Source organism: Phyllopteryx taeniolatus, chromosome 4 (genome assembly GCF_024500385.1).
Source record: "Phyllopteryx taeniolatus isolate TA_2022b chromosome 4, UOR_Ptae_1.2, whole genome shotgun sequence".
Taxonomy (NCBI): Eukaryota; Metazoa; Chordata; class Actinopteri; order Syngnathiformes; family Syngnathidae; genus Phyllopteryx; species Phyllopteryx taeniolatus.
The window spans coordinates 11057141-11079540 of NC_084505.1; the positions used below are offsets into that span (position 1 = coordinate 11057141).

A 22400-nucleotide genomic window follows, 5' to 3' on the forward strand; every position below is an offset into this window, starting at 1 on the left:
ATTTTCTAAGACAATATCCAATTACATTAAAAATAAATAAATAAATAAATAAAAAAAGGCTAAATGCTTAAACACAGCAACAGCACACAAGGTGACTACCTAGAAATACAGGACATCCACATTTGACCCACCTATCTCTGCGGGAAGCTGCTTTATCTTGTTCTCCCGGATGCTGAGCATTTTGAGCTTGGAAAGGTTCCGGATGTCTTTCTCCACTGTGGTGATGCGGTTGAAGCGTAGGTAGAGCGTGGCCAGCGATGTCAATCGATAGACTACTGGCGGGATCTCCCTCAGCTTGTTGTGCCGGAGATCAAGCATGTGAAGCTTCTTGAGGGAGTCCAGTGAGTCGGGCAAGCTGGTTAAGGAGTTTTCGCTCAAGGCCAAAGTGAGCAGGCCTGAGAGGCAACCCACTTCAGGTGGTAGGCTCTGCAACTTGTTGCTGTATAGGTAGAGTTCAGACAGCTGTGTCAGCTCCTTGATGGAGGTGGGCAGCATGTGAATAGACCGTTTCGAGAGATCTAGTCTCATGGAATTTTCCTCCCGGCACTTGTTAAGCTCCTTAATCACCTCGGCATTGCTGGACTTCTTGCGTGTACCTGGTGCTGGGTTTGGCCGCTTTATCGTATTGTCAACGGAGAAGGCAACACCCGGTGTTGAGCTGCTGGTGTCCTTCTTTCCTTCTTTGGTTTCTTTCCCTTTGGTCTTGGTTTCTTTGCCCCCATCCTTGGCTAGGCCTGCCAGAGCCTTGGCCTCCTTTTCCCTTTCTTTGCCTCCTGAACCACTTTTAGGGTCCTTTTCTTTTGAATCTTTTTCTTTGCCTAAAGTACTACTCATGTCGACGTTATCGGGCGTCTTGCAGAGTTGCTCATGAGTTACTTGTCAGGTTACTTATTTAGGAAAGAAATTGACACAGACAGGTGAGCAGGCTTTTAAAGAAAACATCTTTGCAGGACCACACACTTCTGATTCTCCTTTAGATTTTGTAACACTTTTCAAATGTTCTTTTGTTAAAATGTCAGTGAGTAAAAAATCCGCTGAAGACTCTGGATCGTGGCATCCGTGGGCCACATACTTAAGCATTGAAGCTGCATACAATTGCGGGACTTTTAGGTCAAACTTCTGGAATTCCTTTAGGATCAAAAGGGTCGTCAAAGTCTTGGTAATCCGCCTGTTAAAGAAAAAATATATTTTTACAACAGTTTTAACTATACAGACTGAAAGTGATTTTGAGCTCTCTCTGTTCGACAGTTGAAAAGACGCATGAAACAGTTTACCGATTATTGATAAAATGTGATAACATTTCAGATAGTTTGGATTGCTTTTTCAAATATTAATTAACATTTCTAATGTTTTAGTCTTTGAGAGTGCAGGTTAGTAGTAGTTGTAAGAAGCTTTTTCTTTTTTGGTGTCTCTCAACCAGTGTACACCACAAGGAAAAACAAAGGCGAGAAAGAGAGAGATTAAAAAACAAAAAGTTGACTGACAGCAGAAAAAGAAGACAGACATATCTGCTACGGACAGAGTGGTACAAACCATAGTCAAAGGCAGTGAAGATATTAGTTAGGGTTCAAATAAAAATTTCAAATAACATTTTTGTGGGGTTTTACATGCATGAAAATTCATTTTGGTTTCCAATGTATATAGGGTTTCTAATGTATTGTATTCAAGCTGTAACTTGCTGGAATGCTTTCAGTGCATGCATCGGTCATGTTTCTGTTTTTATTTTTATTTTGTTTAGGAATATTATGATAATGTGTTAATTTTGGTAAATTTTGGTGTGGAGTTTGCAGGTTCTCCCTGTGCCTGCATGGGTTTTCTCCAGGTACTGCGGTTTCCTCCCACATCCCAAAAAAATGCATGGTAGGTTCATTGAAGACTCTAAAATGCCCATAGAATGTGAGTGCGAATGGTTGTTTTGTTTATATGTGCCCTGTGATTGACTGGTGTCCAGTTCAGAGTGTACCCCGTCTCCCGCCCGAAGATAGCTGGGATAGGCTCCAGCACACCTGCGACCCAAGTGAGGATAAGCGGTACGGAAAATGAATGAATGAAAGACTGTTCTTGATGTGTACAAAGTCAGAGACTTGCTTGAACGTTTGGTTAAAAAAAACAAAAACAAAAAAAAAAAAAAAAGTTATCTGAACGTGATTAAATAAATTCACGTTTCTCACGTTTTGAAATCAAGGGTTTTTCCTTACAGTCTTACTCCAAAGTAATTTAACACTGGGTAAGACTGGGTAATAATTTTCCGATTTAATGATACCTGTGGTCAGTCAAGGCCTCCGGTACCAGATGGAGCAAAGCAACCCCACATCATTATGGATCCTCCCTCATGCTTGACTGTTGGAAGGGTTTTTTTTTTTCCATAAAGGCTTCATTGTGCTGTCTATAAACATACTGCTTGTGTGCATTGCCAAAAAGTTTTTGTTTCATCTGTCCATAAACTGTTGTTTTTGTTTGTTTTTCTATAGAAAAATGCTGTTTCACTTTATTCATTTCACTTTAGGATATATTCCTCATTTAGTACTTAAACTTCATGGGTGCCAGTAATGGTGAGTAGGAATGTATATGCTTTCATCAATTTAAACATGTCATTTTCATGTTTTTTCTAAATCCATAAATGTGTTTGAAGTGCTGAAAACATGCAAAGAACAATAAAGTACTGAAATGTTGAAATACAGCTTAAAACTGTTTCACCATCTTATATGGCCAAATCTTTTGGGCACGGTTAAAAACTGGTCCTGTGACTAGGCCTGTCACGATAATTACTATATCGACTTATCGATCGATAAATAAAATGGATGTGATGGTTTTACCGGACTTGATAAATTGTCATCGTTGTGATGAGCTGGTGCGCAGCTCACACAGTGACCCTATAGAGTTGGGCTGCTGTTTCATTATCCGTTAGCGGGCTCATGGAACGCCGGTGGACGGGAACACTTGTCAGTGTTGGCTCCATCCACTACTCCACAGCCTTGCTCCATGTGCAGCTCATAGATTCACACAACAGTCACTTAAGGGAAAGTTAACGGTTTGTGTTCGCTAGCCGACGAGCTAACGAGCTAGCCCACAAGCTAACAAGCTAGTTAGCTAAGGAGCTAAACACCTTGCTCCACCGCGGCAAAGTCATTTAAAACGTCAGCAACTTTCTCCAAGTTGTTGTGTGTTTGTCCACTCTTCTTTTCCTTTTGCCTTGTCCCGTTAGGGGTCGCCACAGAGCGTCACCCTTTTCCATGTAAGACGGAATATATGTGCATGAATGAGAGGGGTGGAGGGGGAAGAGTGAGGGTACAGGGAAAAGACATAGCAAGGGTGGAGGACTTTAAATACTTGGGGTCAACAGTCCCGAGCAATGGTGAGTGTGCTAAGGAAGTGAAGAAACTGGTCCGAGCAGGTTGGAATGGGTGGAGGAAGGTGGCAGGTGTGTTATTTGACAGAAGAGTCTCTGCTAGGATGAAGGGCAAAGTTTATAAGACAGTGGTGAGGCCAGTCATGATGTACGGATTAGAGACGGTGGCACTGAACAGAGAACAGGAAGCAGAGCTGGAGGTGGCGAAAATGAAGATGTTGAGGTTTGCTCTAGGAGTGAGCAGGTTGGATAAAATTAAATATGAGCTCATCAGAGGGACAGCCAAGGTTAGCTGTTTTGGAGACACAGTTAGAGAGAGCAGAATTCGATGGTTTGGACATGTCCAGGAGAGAGAGTGAGTATATTGGTAGAAGGATGATGAGGATGGAGCTGCCAGGCAAGAGACCTAGAGGAAGAACAAAGAGAAGGTTGATGGATGTCGTGAGGGAAGACGTGAGGGTAGTTGGTGTTAGAGAGGAGGATGCAAGAGATAGGCTTACATGGAAAAGGATGACACCTTACGGGACAAGCCGAAAGGAAAAGATGATGATCAGAATAATATGATCAAAATAATAAATAAATTAAACAGCGGGAGTATTTCAAACTCCCGTTACACAGCAGAACTGTTCCAGCACAAAAGGCATACAGATCAACCATTATGGATGGTCATGCAGCTGAACAGGACAGGTTTAAAAAAAAAAAAAAAAAAAAAAAAAAAAAAAGTCAATCAACTATAACATTAAAAGTGACCAGCAGAGGGACCAGTTGGACATGACAATAAGATTAGCACCCATGGCAGAGTAAATTCTAATGCTTAAAACAACACACAGAGGAGCCCAGAGTGTTATATACTTATCTACTTGTATGATAACTATGAAAGAGGATGCAGGAAACAATGTACATCTGCTGCGTTTCCTATTTCGCTCTTCGGAGTGAAATTACTGTTGGCAGGCATGCCACATCTATACGTGTGCGTGAGGTGCATTCAGGGAAAGTGTGTAAATGGGAGCAAATATGCTCCTTGATTCTTTTATAATAGAACACAAAATTGTACAAATGGATTACTAAGAAATATGTTTCTTGATTCCTTTATGATACAATACAACTGCACAAATTGGTGACTAGGAAAATTATTTTAATCAGAATGCTTTACTTAAAACCGTATGATCACACTGTGATAAGATAATTTATTTAGTTTTGTAATATAAGTGTAGATAAGATAAAATATTTTGTTAGTCAGCGAAAGCTGCTGGGAATGCAGTAGTGGTGTCACGATACCAAAATTTTACTTCAAGACTATACCTGCATAAAATACCTCGATACCGGTACTGAAAAGATACCACGGCAAAAAAAGTAAAAGCAGTGGAATGAAAACTGACAAAACAACTTTAAATACAATTTTATATATATATCCATCCATCCATCCATTTTCTGTACCGCTTATCCTCACTAGGGTCACAGGCGTGCTGTAGCCGATCACAGCTATCTTTGGGCGAGAGGTGGGTACACCATGGACTGGTCGCCAGCCAAGTGCAGGGAAAATAAAGTGTGGGTATATTATATTATATTATATTATATATAATATTCAGACCACCTTACATTTTTCACTCTTTTTCATATTGCAGTCATTTAAGTTAATTTGTTTCCACAATGTACACACAGCACCCCATATTGAAAGAAAAAAACGGAATTGTTGAAATTTTTGCAGATTTATTAAAAAAGAAAAACTGAAATATCACACAGCCACAAGTATTCAGACCCTTTGCTCAGTATTTAGTAGAAGCACCCTTTTGAGCTAATACAGCCACGAGTCTTTTTGGGAATGATGCAACAAGTTTTTCACATCTGGATTTGGGGATCATCTTCCATTCCTCCTTGCAGATCCTCCCCAGTTCTGTCAGGTTGGATGGTGAACGTTGGTGGGCAGCCATTTTCAGGTCTTTCCAGAGATGCTCAATTGGGTTTAAGTCAGGGCTCTGGCTGGGCCATTCCAAAAACAGTCACGGAGTTGTTCTGAAGCCACTCCTTCGTTATTTTAGCTGTGTGCTTAGGGTCATTGTCTTGTTTGAAGGTGAACCTTTGGCCCAGTCAGGTTCTGAGCACTCTGGAGAAGGTTTTCGTCCAGGACATCCCTCGACTTGGCCGCATTCATCTTTTCTTCCATTGCAACCAGTCTCCCTGTCCCTGCAGTTGAAAAACACACCCACAGCATGCTGCTGCCACCACCATGCTTCACTGTTGGGACTGTATTGGACAGGTGATGAGCAGTGCCTGGTTTTCTCCACACATACCGCTTAGAATTACGGGCAAAAAGTTCTATGTTGGTCTCATCAGACCAGAGAATCTTATTTCTCACCATCTTGGAGTCCTTTGGATGCTTTTTAGCAAACTCCATGCGGGCTTTCATGTGTCTTGCTCTGAGGAGAGGTTTCTGTCGGGCCACTCTGCCATAAAGCCCAGACTGGTGAAGGGCTACAGTGATGGTTGACTTTCTAGAACTTTTTCCCCATCTCCGGACTGCACCTCTGGAGCTCAGCCACAGTGATCTTTGGGTTCTTCTTTACCTCTCTCATCAAGGCTCTTCTCCCCCGGTTGCTCGGTTTGGCCGGACGGCCAGCTCTAGGAAGGGTTCTGATCATCCCAAACATCTTCCATTTCAGGATTATGGAGGCCACTGTGCTCTTAGGAACCTTAAGTGCAGCATAAATTTCTATATCAACGAATAATGGTATACCATCTGACTAAAGAAACTAACATCGCAAAGAGAAATTATACAGTAAAGCTAGAAAAACTGTTTTCCGCTAACAACTTTAAATCAGTCTGGCATGGATTACAATCGCTAACCAAATACAAGCGACCACCCCCCCCAAGCTGAGAAAAATAAAGGACTAGCCGACAACTTGAACACCTTCTATTGCAGATTTGAAAAGGACACTTTCACAGCCCACACCCACCCAGCCGCGCAACCGACAACCATCACACACCTGACTCTCCCTCCCACGTTGACCATCCACGAACAGGATGTGAGCGGTATCTTCAAACAACAAAAGATCAACAAAGCGGCAGGCCCAGACCCCACCCTGCCTCGAAGTCTGCGCGGACCAGCTCGCTCCAGTCTTCACACAGATCTTCAACAGATGTCTGAAACTGTGCGAGGTACCATCCTGTTTCAAACACTCCACCATCATCCCAGTCCCCAAGAAACCTGCAATCTCGGGTCTGAATGACTACAGGCCTGTCGACCTGACATCTGTGGTCATGAAGTCCATTGAACGCCTCGTGCTGGACCATCTCAAGAGCGTCACAGGTCACCTGCTGGACCCCCTGCAGTTTGCCTACCGAGCAAACAGGTCTGTGGATGACGCAGTCAACATGGGACTGCACTTCATCCTAGAACACCTCGACGGCCCAGGGACCTAGGTGAGGATTCTGTTCGTGGACCTCAGCTCTGTGTTGAACACCATCATACCCAAACTCCTCTCCTCCAAGCTTCTCCAGCTCAGCGTCTTGCATGCTATCTGCCAGTGGATTTATGTTAAATTAAGCTTCTTTTTTTTTTGGTCATCAGCGCTTACGTTGGTTTGAAGAGTAAAATAAAAGCTAAAAAACATCAGTGCAAAAGTGCAAGCAACCGTTTACCTTGTTAGCTGTCTCAATGTTGGCACATTTTATTGTTTCACTCACCTAGTTGACTGAGAGTTGACTTCAATGAAGCTCCGCGCGGTGTAGCCTGAGCCTCAGAGCACGTCAGATGCTACACATCCTGAAAGCCTCCTTTGCACAATGTAATCTTATTCCAAGTGTTGCAGTGAGGAGACACTTTTGTTTTGGGCACAACCACATCATCGTCGTGCACGTTCTTCTGCGTTGGTTTACACCACTTTGTTGTTTTTCCCCTCTTCTTCACAGCTGGAGGACTAGGCATCAAAACTGGGAACCGAATTTTTTTAATTTCGAACGGTTCCGGGAGAACCGCAACGTTAGTCCCGGTTCCAATCGGTTCTCGATTCTCGATGCCCAACCCTACTGGCCACTCATGTGCTTGAGAAGTATCTGCACCATTTGCACAATTGACATTGTTCCAGATTATCGCACTACTAGTCCCTTTCAACTGCATACATTTCTTGAAGTCTGCGCCATTTGCACAACGGTCACTGCACCAGACTATTGTTCTAATAGTCATTTCAAACTGCTCTAAATTGCTAGAGGACTTGGCATAATTTTGCACAATTGTCAAAAGATTTTATGTCTCAAAAGTATTCTCTGTCAATCTGTTGTCGTACTAGAGCAGTTCCAACTACCGTAGACAAATTCCTTTTTGACATACTTGGCAAATACAGATGATCTAATTCTGATGTGACTCAAGTCCACACCTCTGGTTAGAAGTGGAGCTTATCCACTACCACGAAGGAGATGATCAGTGTCTTACAATGCGTTTACACCAGAATCAAGGAGAACATTCGTCTTCACGGCTTTGCAGCCGGGGGGCGTAATAAAATAACGTGCATCAAACAGCTGTTCAATGTGGATGTGACGGTAATGTCAGACGCTGGATTTTTATTTTGCCAATATCCAGAACAATCATTGTTACGGCCGTAACGAGTCAACGTTCAGTGACTAACAAAATATGGACGTTCCGTAACATTTGGCAGCTCTGGTGTTTATACAGTGCTCCCTCGCGATATCGCGGTTCACCTATTGCGGATTCAGTGCATCACGGATTTTTAAAATCCTATTCATATTGCTGATAATTACATATTTTTTTAATTGTCGTGGTAAACTAAGCATTTTTTTAGCTAAATCATGGGGGGAAAAAAACAAATGACAATGTATTGAAACACAGATTACAAGGAATAAAACACCTGTACAGTAGAGGACAGTACAAATGCTCAGTTGTGCTGAGCGCTGATAATTCTGAGTGTCTCTGAGCAAATTGGTTCTGCGTGCCTGTGGGCAAACGGAGAGATTGTTGACAGTGTACATCTCATGGTAACCGTGTTTTGTTATGTTATCGATAAATGTGAGATAAATAGACTGACGTCTCTGTGTTTATCATTGGAAGACGTTACAATACTTTATGTCAAGCCCTACAATGCCGCCCAAACAAGGTACCTGCTGGTTGGTCGCAGTAGCAGCTATCTCGCAGTAAATATGGAATGTCTCGACCAGTTGAATAAACGGCAGACCGGCACAAGGTTTATGGCTGTCTGTAGCCATTATGGCATAAATGAATCTTTGGTGACAGCCGCAATGGTCTTGCCGCAGTACAATCGACATCAACTTTAATGGTGAGTACCTTCATTTTAAATATTGTTAATATGTATATTTAAGAGTATAAAAAGTGTTTAAGCATAAAGGAAATGTTTATGAGTACAGTATAGGTTAATAAGAGTAATGGGAACATTAATAAGTGTGGAACTGGAGAGATTCATACAACTTAAAAATCTGTAAAAGAAGAACAAAAAACGTGGATGCTACATCGCGGAATTCACTTATTGCGAGGGTGGTCAGAACCTAACCCCCACGATAAACGAGGGATCACTGTACTTCATATTATTGTTTGATTGTTTACTGTGAGGTTGTTCCTAATGTAAAATAGGTGCCAAGGTCAACAAAGGTGTGAAAACACTGATCTAATAACTACTCTCCTAAACACAATCACGTTATTAAGTCTTATATGATGCACATAGACTGACGTGTGTACGAACATTGCGATTTCCAGCGAGTTGATCTCTTGTGCATAAAATAATTGACTTGAAAGTCCGTTTTATACCCCAGATCTTGCGTTGGAGAGATACAGACACGCTTCGCTGGTCTCGCATTCGTCTGGGATGTTATGCGAGTCAACGCGAAACAGGTTATCTGGTGCCGGTTGCCAGTCTTTTAAGGGGGCACAGGGGATGTTCGCAGAAATGATAGTGCATAAACAAGCAAGGAAATAGTACAAAAAGAACACCACAGAGAAGTGCTGTACGTCGCTGCAGCGTGATTATAAATCCCACTGGAATACAGTACTGTATTAGGCAGGAAGACGCGCCACGCTGCAAGATTGGCTGCTGGATCGCTTGAAGAGTATGATGCAAACAATTCGTGCGTTCGGAAATATTCTTGAGTGCTGCTTTGCTACACACGGGACCGTTTGGAAACTCAAAACGTTGCTGGAATATGCGGAACACACTCAGAGTAGCGTTAGGGCGTCAGATTAAATTTTCGCACGCACCGGATGTATCCAGCCTAGTCAACTACTCGAGTGGTTATCCTGCAAACATCTCCACCTTCATTTTGACCCCCATTATCGCTACTGTAAACTTCGCCTTGACAGTAAATGAGGAAAAAATTGTTTTTGTGCCGGACCGAACGGGACACATGCAGACCGAACCATTTTGACGCTTTTTAAAAACCGTTCCATCCAGAGCTGCAGCCCTATAATTGGTGCTGTCCAACTTGTAGTTTACACGCTGGACCAGACGTTGTTGATGACTTTATCGCACATCTGATTGTGTTCCTCTGTGAAAGCACACACAGTCATGGAAATATCCTGGGTTCTGTGTAAAAGGCACAGATTGATACATTCAAACCAAAATAAAACGGGCATTATGATAATGGTGATGATATTTATACGTAGGTGAACTACTGTTCAAAAAGTAGTTTAAGTATGCAGCATACACCCTCAACTAAATACAAATGTTATTGGGACTATATTTTTGGACAATCGTTTTCTATTTGACAAATGACAAAAAAAACTTTGAGAGAATTTTTGGGGCATCAGTAAATACCACTGAATACACAAACTGAAGTTAAACCAGTGAAAGCAAATCTGTTGAATGTAATGCACCAACTTTCTGCCACTAAAACACAGCGCAGCGGGTGTTGACAGAGATGTCTCCAGCCCCAACTCAACTTGCATTCCGCCATTTAGCATTACCCAATTGTTAGTACCACAGAGAATCGAGGGATATTTACATCTTAGAGACATAGAGGCGATGTCTTTAAATCTTTAACATAACTAAATCATGTTGTTTTTGGTGGACTGTTTCCGTTTAGTCTTCGTGAGTGTATAAAGCTGGTTAATACAGTCCCTTCCAAAAGTACTAGAATGGCGAAGTAAATTCCTCTCTATGTAAATACGATGAAATAAAAACTGGAATTCTGAACTTTTGTCTTATATTCATCTTTTGATTTGAAACCCAAATGTCTTCAGTATACAACAAAGGAATAGACCTTGCAGTTCCAGTACTTTTGGAGAGGATTGTACATGCTAAGCTGCAGCAAAGAGAGACGTGTTTGGATGAAGATCAGAACTAAGTGAAAAGGTTAGCACTGCTGAGACTAATCTTTAGAAGTAGCCTTCAAAGCATGGAGCCCCCACGACAAGAGGTCATATGACCTTTTGGTAAAAATCACAGCACCCCTTACATGGCCCAAAGTTTTTCAGACCCTCCTCGAAATTAAATCATAAATCAAAGGGCTAATGTGTGTCTGGTCTGTGACAGGCATGTCCGTGTGTAAAATAATTATGAACATAAATTTGAGAAATGCCAGATCCCCCCCGCCCCCCTTTGTCATCTATTCCAAACTGAACAAGAAACTTCCTTTTATGGTTGTATGTTCTGTGTCGCTGCATGACAATGTGCTTCAACATTACACACAGCACAGTTATTATTAGATTTGTGCTTTTATATATGTATATTAGTGAGTCAAGATTAAACATAAATTATCATGTTCATTTGTTTTTCAACACTCTACACAAAGCACTTTTTGCCTGGGGGAGAAAAAGAATCAACCAATCACGGGCTGTATATATCCTCAGAATTGTTCAAGAGCAGCTTTTGGGGAAATAAATAGCAAAAAGGAAGTTCAGTTGAACAAATAAGATCAAATTTCAGAGGAAGGATGAAAAAATAGATCACAGCAGTATTTGAAAAATAAGAGCAGAGCAAAATTCAAAATGTTAATATTAAAATGTCGGGTACACAATGCACAACATTAAGTATCTATTTATTTTAGTTGAATCACACTCAACACAATCCTTTCTTCGGTTAGTTCCGATTTCAAAACAAAATGTAAAAATGATCCGCTTAATAAAACCTTTTCTTTTTCTATGACGATATCAACAAAGAACATTTCGAATTGTGAAGTTACAAAGGGCCACGAAATGAACTACATTTCCTCCACATAGAAGCAGTGTTTTGGGGAATACAATTTAAAACACTGTCCTTGTTTTTGTCCATCTTTGCTGCCGTGGTATTCCAAATTCTCACATGAGCATGCGCTACCAACGCTGATAGCAACTAGACCGATTTTATCGGGCTGATCAGTATCAGCCGATATTTAGCATTTTATGCTGATCGGGTAATCGGCGCTAATGTCATAATTCGCCAATCCGATCATCTCCGCAAAAGACATTTACTCCGCGTCGCCGCGTGCACAGTATATTTGAATCCAAACGCTAGTTTATTCTTAGCCTTGTCGTGTGTTGGTGGTCACTGGTGCTCAGGACAGGAGAGGACGTTCGTTTAAGGCTTGCTTGAGGTATGGTCACATACTTTTAATACGATAAGGCTCACAAGCAGGCAATAAAATGTTATGTAGCCTAGCAAGCTAGGGGCAGCACGAACGGTTGGATGTAAACATGTCTTGAACCTAGGTCCCCCAGAATGGCAGGCGACGATCTTAACCATTGGTCCATGGCTGATCAAGCCATTCAATGTATTCACCCAACTGACTTCACTGAAGTTCCGCACGGTGTAGGCTGAGGCTTGGAGCGGGAGGGAGCACGACAGACGACACATCGCGAAACCCTCCTTTGCACAACACAATCTTATTCCAAGTGTTGCACTGACGAGACTGGTCATTTATTTCAACAAAGTTCCACACTTTTGTTCGCCGCTGCTGTTGGGCTCAGGCACGTCTTTGTGTGTGTTCTTCTTTGTTGATTTTTGACACTTTCTTCTTTGGGGTCGGCGGACTATAGGCATCGAAACTGGGAACCAAAATGTTTTAATTTGAACGATTCCGGGAGAACCGGAATGTTAGTCCCGGTTCCAATCAGTTCTCGATTCTCAATGATCAACCCTACTACCAAGGCTACAGCGTAGCCGCTATTTCGGTCTGAGCGTCATGTCGCAATTGAGTGGGCGAGAGGTGCCTTGTTGTTCGCGTCGGCCTCTGTCCCACCAAAAGATGACCCACGGGCCAACATCGGCTGCTAGTGGACCACTTCACGAAGCCGCATCCCAGCCCCACCGCTCCCCCTCGAAGAGATGATCGGTCGAATTATTTAAGCCTATTGTAACAGGAGCACTCTTTGGTAGTATACTAGTGGGTGTTTAGCTCAGGTCGAAGGTTGTGGGTGAAAGAACATCAAACGGAGAATAACGATTCCTATTCCCAATTACAAAATATCCCTCCGCCAATACATTACAGTAGTCCCAAAAATAAAATAATGAAATAGGTCCTCTCTTTACAAATACAGATATCAATGCAAAAATAAATCTGACATACTTCCCTCTCGCGGCACGGTGGACGACTGGGTAGCACATCTGCCTCACAATTCTGAGAACTGGGATTCAAATCCGGCCTCGCCTATGTGGAGTTTGCATGTTCTCCCCGTGCCTGCATTGGTTTTCTTCGGGTACTCCGTTTTCCTCCCACATCCCCAAAACATGCATGGTAGGTTGATTGAAGACTCTAAATTGCCCGTAGATGTGAATGTGAGTGTGACTGGTTGTTTGGTTATATGTGCCCTGCGATTTTCTGGCGACTAGTTCAAGATGTACCCCGCCTCTCGCCCGCAGTTAGCTGGAATAAGCTCCAGCATACCTGTGACCCTCGTGAGAATAAGTGGTGCAGAAAATGGATGGATACTTCCTTCTCTACAGAGGCTGCTCGGAAAAATAAATGTTCCTACAATATCACTAAGGGGATGAAAAGAAACAGGATTCTTATGCCTTTAAGAGTGCTTCTGTGTTTATGATTTCACTTGAATTTTTGAACTCAAGCAAAAAAAAAAAATCAAAAAAATTATAATCACTGTTAGTAGGCAGTATCCAATTTAAAATGTTATAAATAAAATGACAATACAGTAAATACGGTCAAACGACTGAGCAGACAATTTCACAATGGACAGTTTTGTTATTGTGAGCATATACAGTATTATTGCTGCAGCAATAATACTGTTTTGGAGGTAGAGTATATGAATGTAAACATTTGATGGACAGGGATAGAAGTGCACGGTATCATATGATTTGAAGCGTTTTTTTCACAAAAACCTTTGGGAAAACAAAGATACTACTAAAACCTATTGAGAAGGACATGGCAAGAGTCAAGAAGAGCAATAAAAAGTTTTTCTGGTTTCATGCCTCTTTGTGCCACCTGTACCGTGAACCTCCCTGCAATACCAAAAGCTTTCCCTTGATATCGCAATAATTATCGTACTCTGAGAATAATACCATGATAAAACTGAACCGTGAGATACAGATACCGTTACATCTCTAGTGTGTAGGTTAGCAGTCCAACTTGTATACAAATTGTGGTTACGGCGCCACAGTAGAACTAGAACTATATAATGAACTGAGGACCTCCGTACAGGCAATATTTTTTTTCCATTAACAATTGACTAATTTGAAATGCCAAAACAGAAAACACATGACACTCTAATCTTTTGATCACAAATGATAAGCATAATGGCAGCAAGGCAGTCGGCAGCTAGCATTAGAAGCTAACGAAGCAGTCTACATATCAATGGACAACACAAGTCATAGAATATTCAACTCAAAATATTTTGCTCACAAAAAGCTTGTCAATACCAGATCCAGTCGAGCGTCTTAGTAAGCCGATTGGAATAGGAACAAATACATGCAGGATAAATCTACCGAAATAAAACCAGTAACAGCACTCAAGGGAACCAACATTTCTACATTCACAGGTCATCTCCAACTGTCATACAATGGAAATAATCTGGTCAAAAGTATTTGGACACAGCCAGAGTGCGCTCACTTTGCGCTAACTTCTGGTGCACATTATCTTTTTCACATTATATCTCTCTTCATAAAAATAGGAGTTAAAAAACAACAACAGAAAAAGCAAAACACACACTTTATCCTTTGACGTTGGCTGAAATGAGGTCCAGTGAGGTGCGCAAAAAGCTTGCATAATATGCTGACGTCACAATTTGACAGTCCAATGTCCAAAGAATGCACGGCATTTGAGGCACATTTTCCTGAAAAATGTTGGTCAAACTACGAGTTTTACAAGCTTAAAAGGTGTTCAAGGGCTGAGATTCAACTGTCATAGAAAGGATCTGTCTATCCCATCCTGTCAAAAAAGTCTTCTGATTGTCTAATTTTACAACTTTTTTACTGTCAGCCAATAAATTAGTGAACTTGTTGCAGTTCACTCGTTTGTTTTGTTTATTTATATAGGGGGGACAACAGTTGAACAAAAGACAAGCTTTGTTTCAAGTTCAAGTCTGAACGACATTCAAGATTCAGTCAGCTGATAGCAGCATGAAAATGTGCACCTCCAAAATCAAAAGCGTAAGCTTGCAGGGTGCATCTTGCAGTAGTTGCATCTGCTCAAAAAATGGTAAATAATTATGACTTTGTCAAAAACTGTCTGTGAAGTCCATTCATTCATTCATCTTCCGTTCCGCTTATCCTCGCTAGGGTCACGGGCGTCCTGGAGCCTATCCCAGAAATCTTCGGGTGAGAGGCGGGGTACACAACTGTGACGAAAAAGCTGCTGACAAATTAGAGACTCAGCACAGCTTTAATGTTAACAATGAACAAATATCACAATGTTGTAAGTTGTCAACAAATTGGAAAGCAGGTCCATGAGCAGTAACGATACAACAATAACAAGGTTTGCAACACACTTTGGCGCAAACGTTACCAACAGCCAACAAAGAGAACATTTCGATTGAAAATAAAAACAAAATCAAAAAGTCTAGTGAGGGTTTTTTTTTTCTTGAATTTTAAAATACTTTGTAGTACATGGACAAGTCGAAATAGCAGTGTTTCTTGCCATTTTGACATTTACATAAGCTTATTTTTACGACTAACATGAATTGCATTTGCTGTACTTCTATCTAGGCTTTACAGGATCAGGATTTTTGGGGCCAATCACCGATCAGCGAGTTTAAAAAAAACAATAACCGATCACCGATTTGATCAGAAGATGGAGCAATGTGTCTATTTAAATGACCTGTTCATTTACTGTGTATACCGTATTTTCACGACCATAGGGCACACCGTATTAAAAGCCGCAGTCTCAGTTACGGGGTCTATTTCTGTATTTAACACATACATAAGGCGCACCGAAATATTGGGCGCAGGCATGGTAAAACATACGCTAGCTTAAAACCTACGGTAGTATGCATGCACGCTAAAACAATGTTTTTAAAAAGGCAGCAGGAGCAAAACTGAGTTCGGCTGTACTTTATTTAAGTATTTAACAACAATGTACTCACGTTATTTTTTGATCAATCCTCATCCACAAAGCCGTCAAAGTCCTCATCTTCTGTATCCTAAATGAACACCTGGGCCAGTTCTCCAACAAACACACCGGGTTCCCCCTCGTCATTGTCAGAGTCAGTCTCGTTGCCGTTGCAGTAGGAGTGGAAGATGGCTAGCTTTTCCTTGTAATCCGCCAGAAGTTGCTGCGCCACGGTAGTCCTTGCCCGAATGGATAGATGGTGCCGTTTCATAAAATGAAAAAACCGAGACGGACCTCCTTGAAAATGTTTGATTTTCATTTCTTCTGCGAGCTTTATTGCCCTCAGTCGAATGGTGACTGTAGAGACACTTCTCCCGGCTGTTCTTTGATCATTAAGCCATTGCTCGAGTTGGTCTTCCAACTCGGGCCACCTCGCCTTGTTTCCACGGAAACTCAGCTTTGTCTTCTTGACTTGGCGAAGCTCGTTTTCCTGCTTCCTCCACTTGCGAACCATGGATTCGTTAATCTTGAATTCTCTCGCGGCTGCTCGATTCCCATGTTTCTCCGCGTAACTGACAGCTTGGAGTTTAAACTGTGCTTTGTAAGCGTATCTCTTCGTAGGTGCCATTTTCGGGGATCCTTAGCCAAACCGATGTTTTGCACAATGCACATACCGGCGCTGTATACCTACTGGGGGCGTGCCTTTAGCGTTCTCCTTCACGCTCACCCTTACCCTTTTACGTCCGCCTTTCCTCTATATAAGCAGCGTTTCGGCAGTAAATTCTCCTAGTCAGTCAAGCGGAGCGCTCATCACACCACAAAATTTACAGATTTTGGAACTCGGTGCACACATAAGGCGCGCCGCATTATAAGGAACCCCGTCCATTTTGGGGAAAATGTAAGACTTTTAAGTGCGCCTTATGGTCGTGAAAATACGGTACTTGTGTACGTAATTGCTCAAAAAATTATATTTACAATAAATAATGTATCTTTGTTCCTCTATTTATGCCAGTGAGGCATAGTGACAGACAGAACAAATGAAGTCTTTTATTAGATGGCAGGAAGTAAATACAGAAATTAATGTATCCACTTTTTGTGACATTTTTGTTTGTTGGAGTGCCGTGAGAATTTTCAATTGTAAAATATGTTCCTTGGCTCCATAAAGGTTGGAAATCACTGTTCTAGTCAGATTGTGTATTCTAGGGGTACACCCTGAACTGGTCGCCAGCCAATCACAGGGCACATATCAACAAACAACCATTTGCACTCACATCCACACCTATGGGCAATTTAGAGTTTTCAATTAACCTACCATGTATGTTTTTGGGATGTGGGAGGAAACCGGAGTGCCCAGAGAAAACCCACCCAGGCACGGGGAGAACATGCAAACTCAACACAGGCGGGGCCGGGATTTGAACCCCGGTCCTCAGAACTGTGAGGCAGATGTGCTAACCAGTCGAGCACCGTGCCGCGGTATTAAATTAAATTACTTCACCCACACTGAAACTTTAGACCATGATTTGACAGAACGCCGGCATGTTTACGCACAACCATTAGTGTTAGCACTAGCTTGCTAGGCAACATAACGTTTTGTTGCCTGCTTACGAGCCATATCGTATTAAAAGTACGCAAACATACCTCAAGCAAGCCTTAAACGAACATCCTCTCCTGTCCTGACCACCGGTGACCACCAACACACGTTTTTCCCTAGTTTGTCCAACAACAACAATGATGTCATTGATCGGATCGGCGAATTATGACAAAGCCAATCAGCATAAAATGCTAATTATCGGCCATATAATTGGTGTAAAGTCTACTTCTATCCTTAAACTGAATATCTTGTTACTGTGTATGGTAGGGTATGAACTCTGTACAGCATGTGAGACAACAAAATTAGTCTTTACATAACGGTTAGCATTATAGCACGCTAGCGACTACCATTTTAGGTTTAATAAAAAAAAAAACACTAACTACCATTCAGCTCATTCATACATGTTATATGTACATTAATCTAATAGATTCTTAAAAATCACATACAGATGCTCCTTTGTCGATTTTGGCAATGTTTTTCACTCGTCCAACAGTGTGTCCATCTGCAACAAATGTCCATGCGGTAAACATGGACAGTGGCCAAATAGTTGCAGGCGGCGCAAATTGGTTCCGGGCGACACTAATATACTTTTATTAATATGGTTTATTGCCTCGAGGCAGAAATTTTTGCATCAACCAATTTTTTTGTGGTCGAGTTAGCAGATTTATTTATTTTTTCACACCCCAATAAGAATGTATTTGCTAATCGAATCAATTTGCGGATTCCGTTGAAAATAATTAATATTGAATTTAAATTTTCACATTCGATTGGAAGCAATATCTTATTCTGGCTGGAATGAATGGAGTCATCCGGCCACGTCCTTATTTACTTATGGTATGTTTGACTTACTGCGCATGCACAGTATGTGTGGGACCCACTGTAAGCCCTAATGTATAATATGTAACATATCATGGACCCGTCTCAGCTGAGACGAGAATCTCTGCGGAACCAAGCGTCCAATAAGTAGAAGCTGCACGAATGTTCATGGCAGACTGCGACTGCAGCAAATGAATTGGATAAAGTTATCCAAGATTCATTCAACACTGATCGTGGCAGATGAGTGACGAGAGCTACTGCTAACTAGCAGCTGAGCTATCTAGCTGGTAGTAGACAAGATGTTGCCAGTCAGCCTGGAGTACTCTTTTTTTGTTGGCACCGAGACCCGCTTAAACAGATCTTGGCCACAGCAACGGATCATGATGATGAAAGTAAGCCATTTTAAACTAACAAGACGTGTTTTGGCAGCTGCTTTAAAAAAAACAAAAGGCACCTGCCGGCTGATTTCTTACGTTGCGACCTCAAAAAACTACGAACATGACATAAACAGGGGGCTATATATCATTTCAAATAATGATACTGGATTTTTCATTTGTTGCACTATTATTTTGGAATAGTACAAGGAGTGAGAGATCGAATTGATTCGATCATCTCACGGTAAAGACAATACGAATATCAATTGGGATATATATATATATATATATATATATATACACATACATACATATATACACACACACATCGATATTCTGACTTCTCCTATAAAACACATTATAAATGTTAAAACGAACCTTTTGAATCATAAAATGACACCAATATAATGAATCAAGAAGACACTACAGTTGGATTATGAACATGAAATATTCTCAGCTTTTATCTTATACAAAAACACGCATGCGTGCAGGAGTTTTCTGGATGGGCGGGGAAGTGTGCTGTTTACTGTGAGGCACACCAACCAGCAGAGTGAAAGAGGAAAATATTACGTGAGCATTGGACTCGATGGTGGCGATATAGACAACTTATCCATCTCAAGTGCAACAACCCATGTTACATTGAGTATATTCCCACCCCTAGTATGAATGCTTGTTTGTCTATTTGTGCCCTGCGATTGGCTGGCATCCAATCCAGGGTGCATCCCCACCTCTAACCCCAAGTCAGCTGGGATCGGCTCCAGCACACCTGTGACCTCAATGAGGAAAAGTGGTGTGAAAATATAGATGGATGGCTGGATGGATAGAGTTTAACTTGGACCTTAGTATTATTATTAATATTATTATTATTATTATGCTGTTGTTCTGTTTAACTTGGACGCTGTTGACATTCAGAGATACTTTCTGGCTATCTAAAGGTACATGAAAAGTATAATAATCAGAAAAATAAGTGTTTCCGTAAATGATACAGTGGGTCAATATTGGAATCATTCTAATTTTGTAAAATAATCATTACTTAACACCAATGTGTGCTGATCATATATGCAATCATACAGTAAACATCCTGGAAGGTTGGGGTTTTAATCAAAGCATAACTGTATTGGCTGAGAGAATTCAATTCATTTCATCTGTCGCTGATAAAGATTACCAATTTGACTAGTTGAGTAGACTGCAGTTAATACTCTTGACGGCTGCTGTGCTAATGACCAATACTGGGAATCAGATTAACGACACATTAGTAGCAGGTCATGCATGCCATGACACCTTTTTTAAATGAGTTCTTGTGCATGTAATACAATACCTTGAGTGTATATTGTCTCAATCATGACTGACATATACAACGACGTAATTATTTGGGTTACGTGGACTTTAAGTACCTGGCTACTGTAACACATCCCGCGTAAGATTAATATGTTTAGCTGGTTGGATAGGGGACGACATGTTCATTAGGAAAGAAAGAAAAAACATTTTGTGAGCCTCATAAGGAGAAAAGCTACTGGAATATGTGACTGACAAGAATACAGGAAATAAAAGCAAGTAAGATAGACGTCAAGAGCAAACGTCAGTGTTGCAGACTGCTAACTTGCTAACGTCAGCGAGCGAGCAGGTAGCCACTCAAGCTAACTGAATTCCAAGACGTGTAACAAGTCGAAAAATCACACCGCTGCAGTTAAATGCTTAAAAACAAGCTTATGATTTTCCACCCATTTGGTGAGGTGGCAAACATCTTCTTTTCGCCACTGTCTACTAGTGATGAGCTTTGTCTCCAATTGAGCTAGCGGTACGCAGGCCCGAGCCGAGCGTCTGGTTGACGCGTACCCGACCAAGAAGCCCCCACTGCGGCCAGCTGAGAGCCATCGGTCGGTCGGTCGGTCGGCAGACAACAGCCACGGACGCAACCGACATCTTGGCGCAAGAGTCATTGAAGCCAAAGAGGGCGCGGACTCATCTTGCCTACAGCGTCCAAGCTCTTCCCGTACTGAATGTTAAGCCGAAGAAGAGAAAGAAAGAAAAAAAAAAAAAAAAAAAAGGGGGAAAAAAAAAAAGAAAACACTCCTAAAACAGCGGCCATTCCGAAGCTGAACAAAAGAGTGCGTTTGTACTCGTTACAGTAAAATGACACTCGGGCGTTGCGTACGCTGCAGCAAGAGCCTGGTTAGTGTAGCATCTCCGGACTTGCGTGACACTGCGAAATGTCAAGTATATATCCGACAATATAGTGTAAGTGTTCTACCTTCTTCAGAGGTGTGACTCCGCCATCCTCGCTGCTGCTTCCTCCTCTTTTCCAAGCAACACTGGCGCTCCGCTCCGCCGCCCCGCCCCGCCCTCGCCGCCACCAGCAAACTGCGTCATTCCGCCAGGGCCAATCGTGTCGCTCGACACCAGCTGCGCCTCGCCTGCGAAGCGGACATGCGCAGTGGGCTCCGGCGCGCGAGTACGCCACAACAAACACTCAACAGCCAAGTTCAAAGAACAAGAAATTCAGGGTGTGTTGTGTCCACAAAGTCACTTTAGAATATAAAAAAAAATAATAAAAGAAAAATAATACAAAAGCAACTTATGAGATATGTTAATCAGATTTACTTATTGGTTATATACAATAAATTATCAAGTTGCATTTGGTGTTTCAGGTGTTGAGGTTCTGTTACATAAACCCCTAAAAATGATCTTCGCTTTGTGGTTCATTGGAACAAAAGCCGATAAAACTACAGGATTAAGTATGGAAGACATCCACTGTCGTGACTAAATAAACATATGATAATTAAATACATTTTAAATTTTAATCTAGTCTGTGCTTTATATTAATGGCCGTGTAAAGTGAAAATAAAATATCTTGTAAATTTGACACACCACAGAGAAGAGTATTGTTGAGAAGCCTGCCAATTTTGAAGAAATAAATCACCAAGTATAAAATATATATATATTTTTTAATGAGGGTCCAAAATCATGAAATCTAGAGCCCTCCTACAGGCTGTCGGTTGCTGAGGGCTGGTCCACTGATGGTGCATAAAACATCCATCCATCCATTCATCCATTTTTAAGCTGTCAATCAAATAGGTTCACAAAGTATGTGCTCAAATGTCTGTAGCTACTGGCTGAATAACATGTGCTGCTGTGTTTAGTGAACTGCTAGCTTTCCATGAATTGTCTCTGTTCTGTGGACTCATACACAACAACACTGAGCTAGGCGCTGACTATTGGACAGACCCAATAAGAATTTGTTGGTCCATGATCCCGCTAGCAGCGACTAGCTAGTAGCAGGCTCACAGACTGGCATAGGAGCCATCCCATTCACCATCACCTTGCTCCGTGCACCAAGAGTGGCATAAAATTTCAGGGAAGATGCATTTTTTTTTCAGGTTGTATTCATAGCTTGATGGCTAACTGCCACACTGTAGTGGTAGAAATGGGATAAGTTATTATATTTATATATTAAGTAACTCGGAATTTTCTCCAACTATCCACTGATGGAATCAGGGCACTCAGTACTTACAGTGGGCACGGAAACTATTCAGACCCCATTAAAATTTTCACTCTTTTTTTATATTGCAGCCATTTGCTAAAATCGTTTAAGTTATTTTTTTTCACATTAATGTACATACACACAGCACCCCATATTGTTAGGTTGGATGGTGAACATTGGTGGACAGCCACTTTCAGGTCTCTCCAGAGATGCTCAATTGAGTTTAAGTCAAGGCTCTGGCTGGGCCATTCAAGAACAGCCACGGAGTTGTTCTGAAGCCACTCCTTCGTTATTTTAGCTGTGTGCTTAGGGTCATTGTCTTGTTGGAAGGTGAACCTTTGGGCCAGTCTGAGG

The 22400-nt window shown here is 41.7% G+C and overlaps 1 protein-coding gene across 3 annotated transcripts in view; it reads right to left on the bottom strand.

The window, feature by feature from the left end:
• Window positions 1-20911, bottom strand: part of shoc2 (SHOC2 leucine rich repeat scaffold protein) — a 33334-nt gene extending 12423 nt beyond the window's left edge. Inside the window, exons 1-2 of one of the 3 annotated variants that reach the window (XM_061769410.1) lie at window positions 20817-20911; window positions 132-1168 (exon numbers count right to left, since the gene is read on the bottom strand). In XM_061769410.1, the coding sequence (XP_061625394.1) occupies window positions 132-834 (703 nt within the window). In that variant the 5' untranslated portion in view covers window positions 835-1168; window positions 20817-20911. Of the gene's footprint in view, window positions 1-131; window positions 1169-7033; window positions 9646-15818; window positions 17067-20816 lie in introns of those variants that run through there. The other 2 variants (XM_061769412.1, XM_061769411.1) reach the window with 2 other exon arrangements.
• Window positions 20912-22400: the final 1489 nt, after the last annotated feature.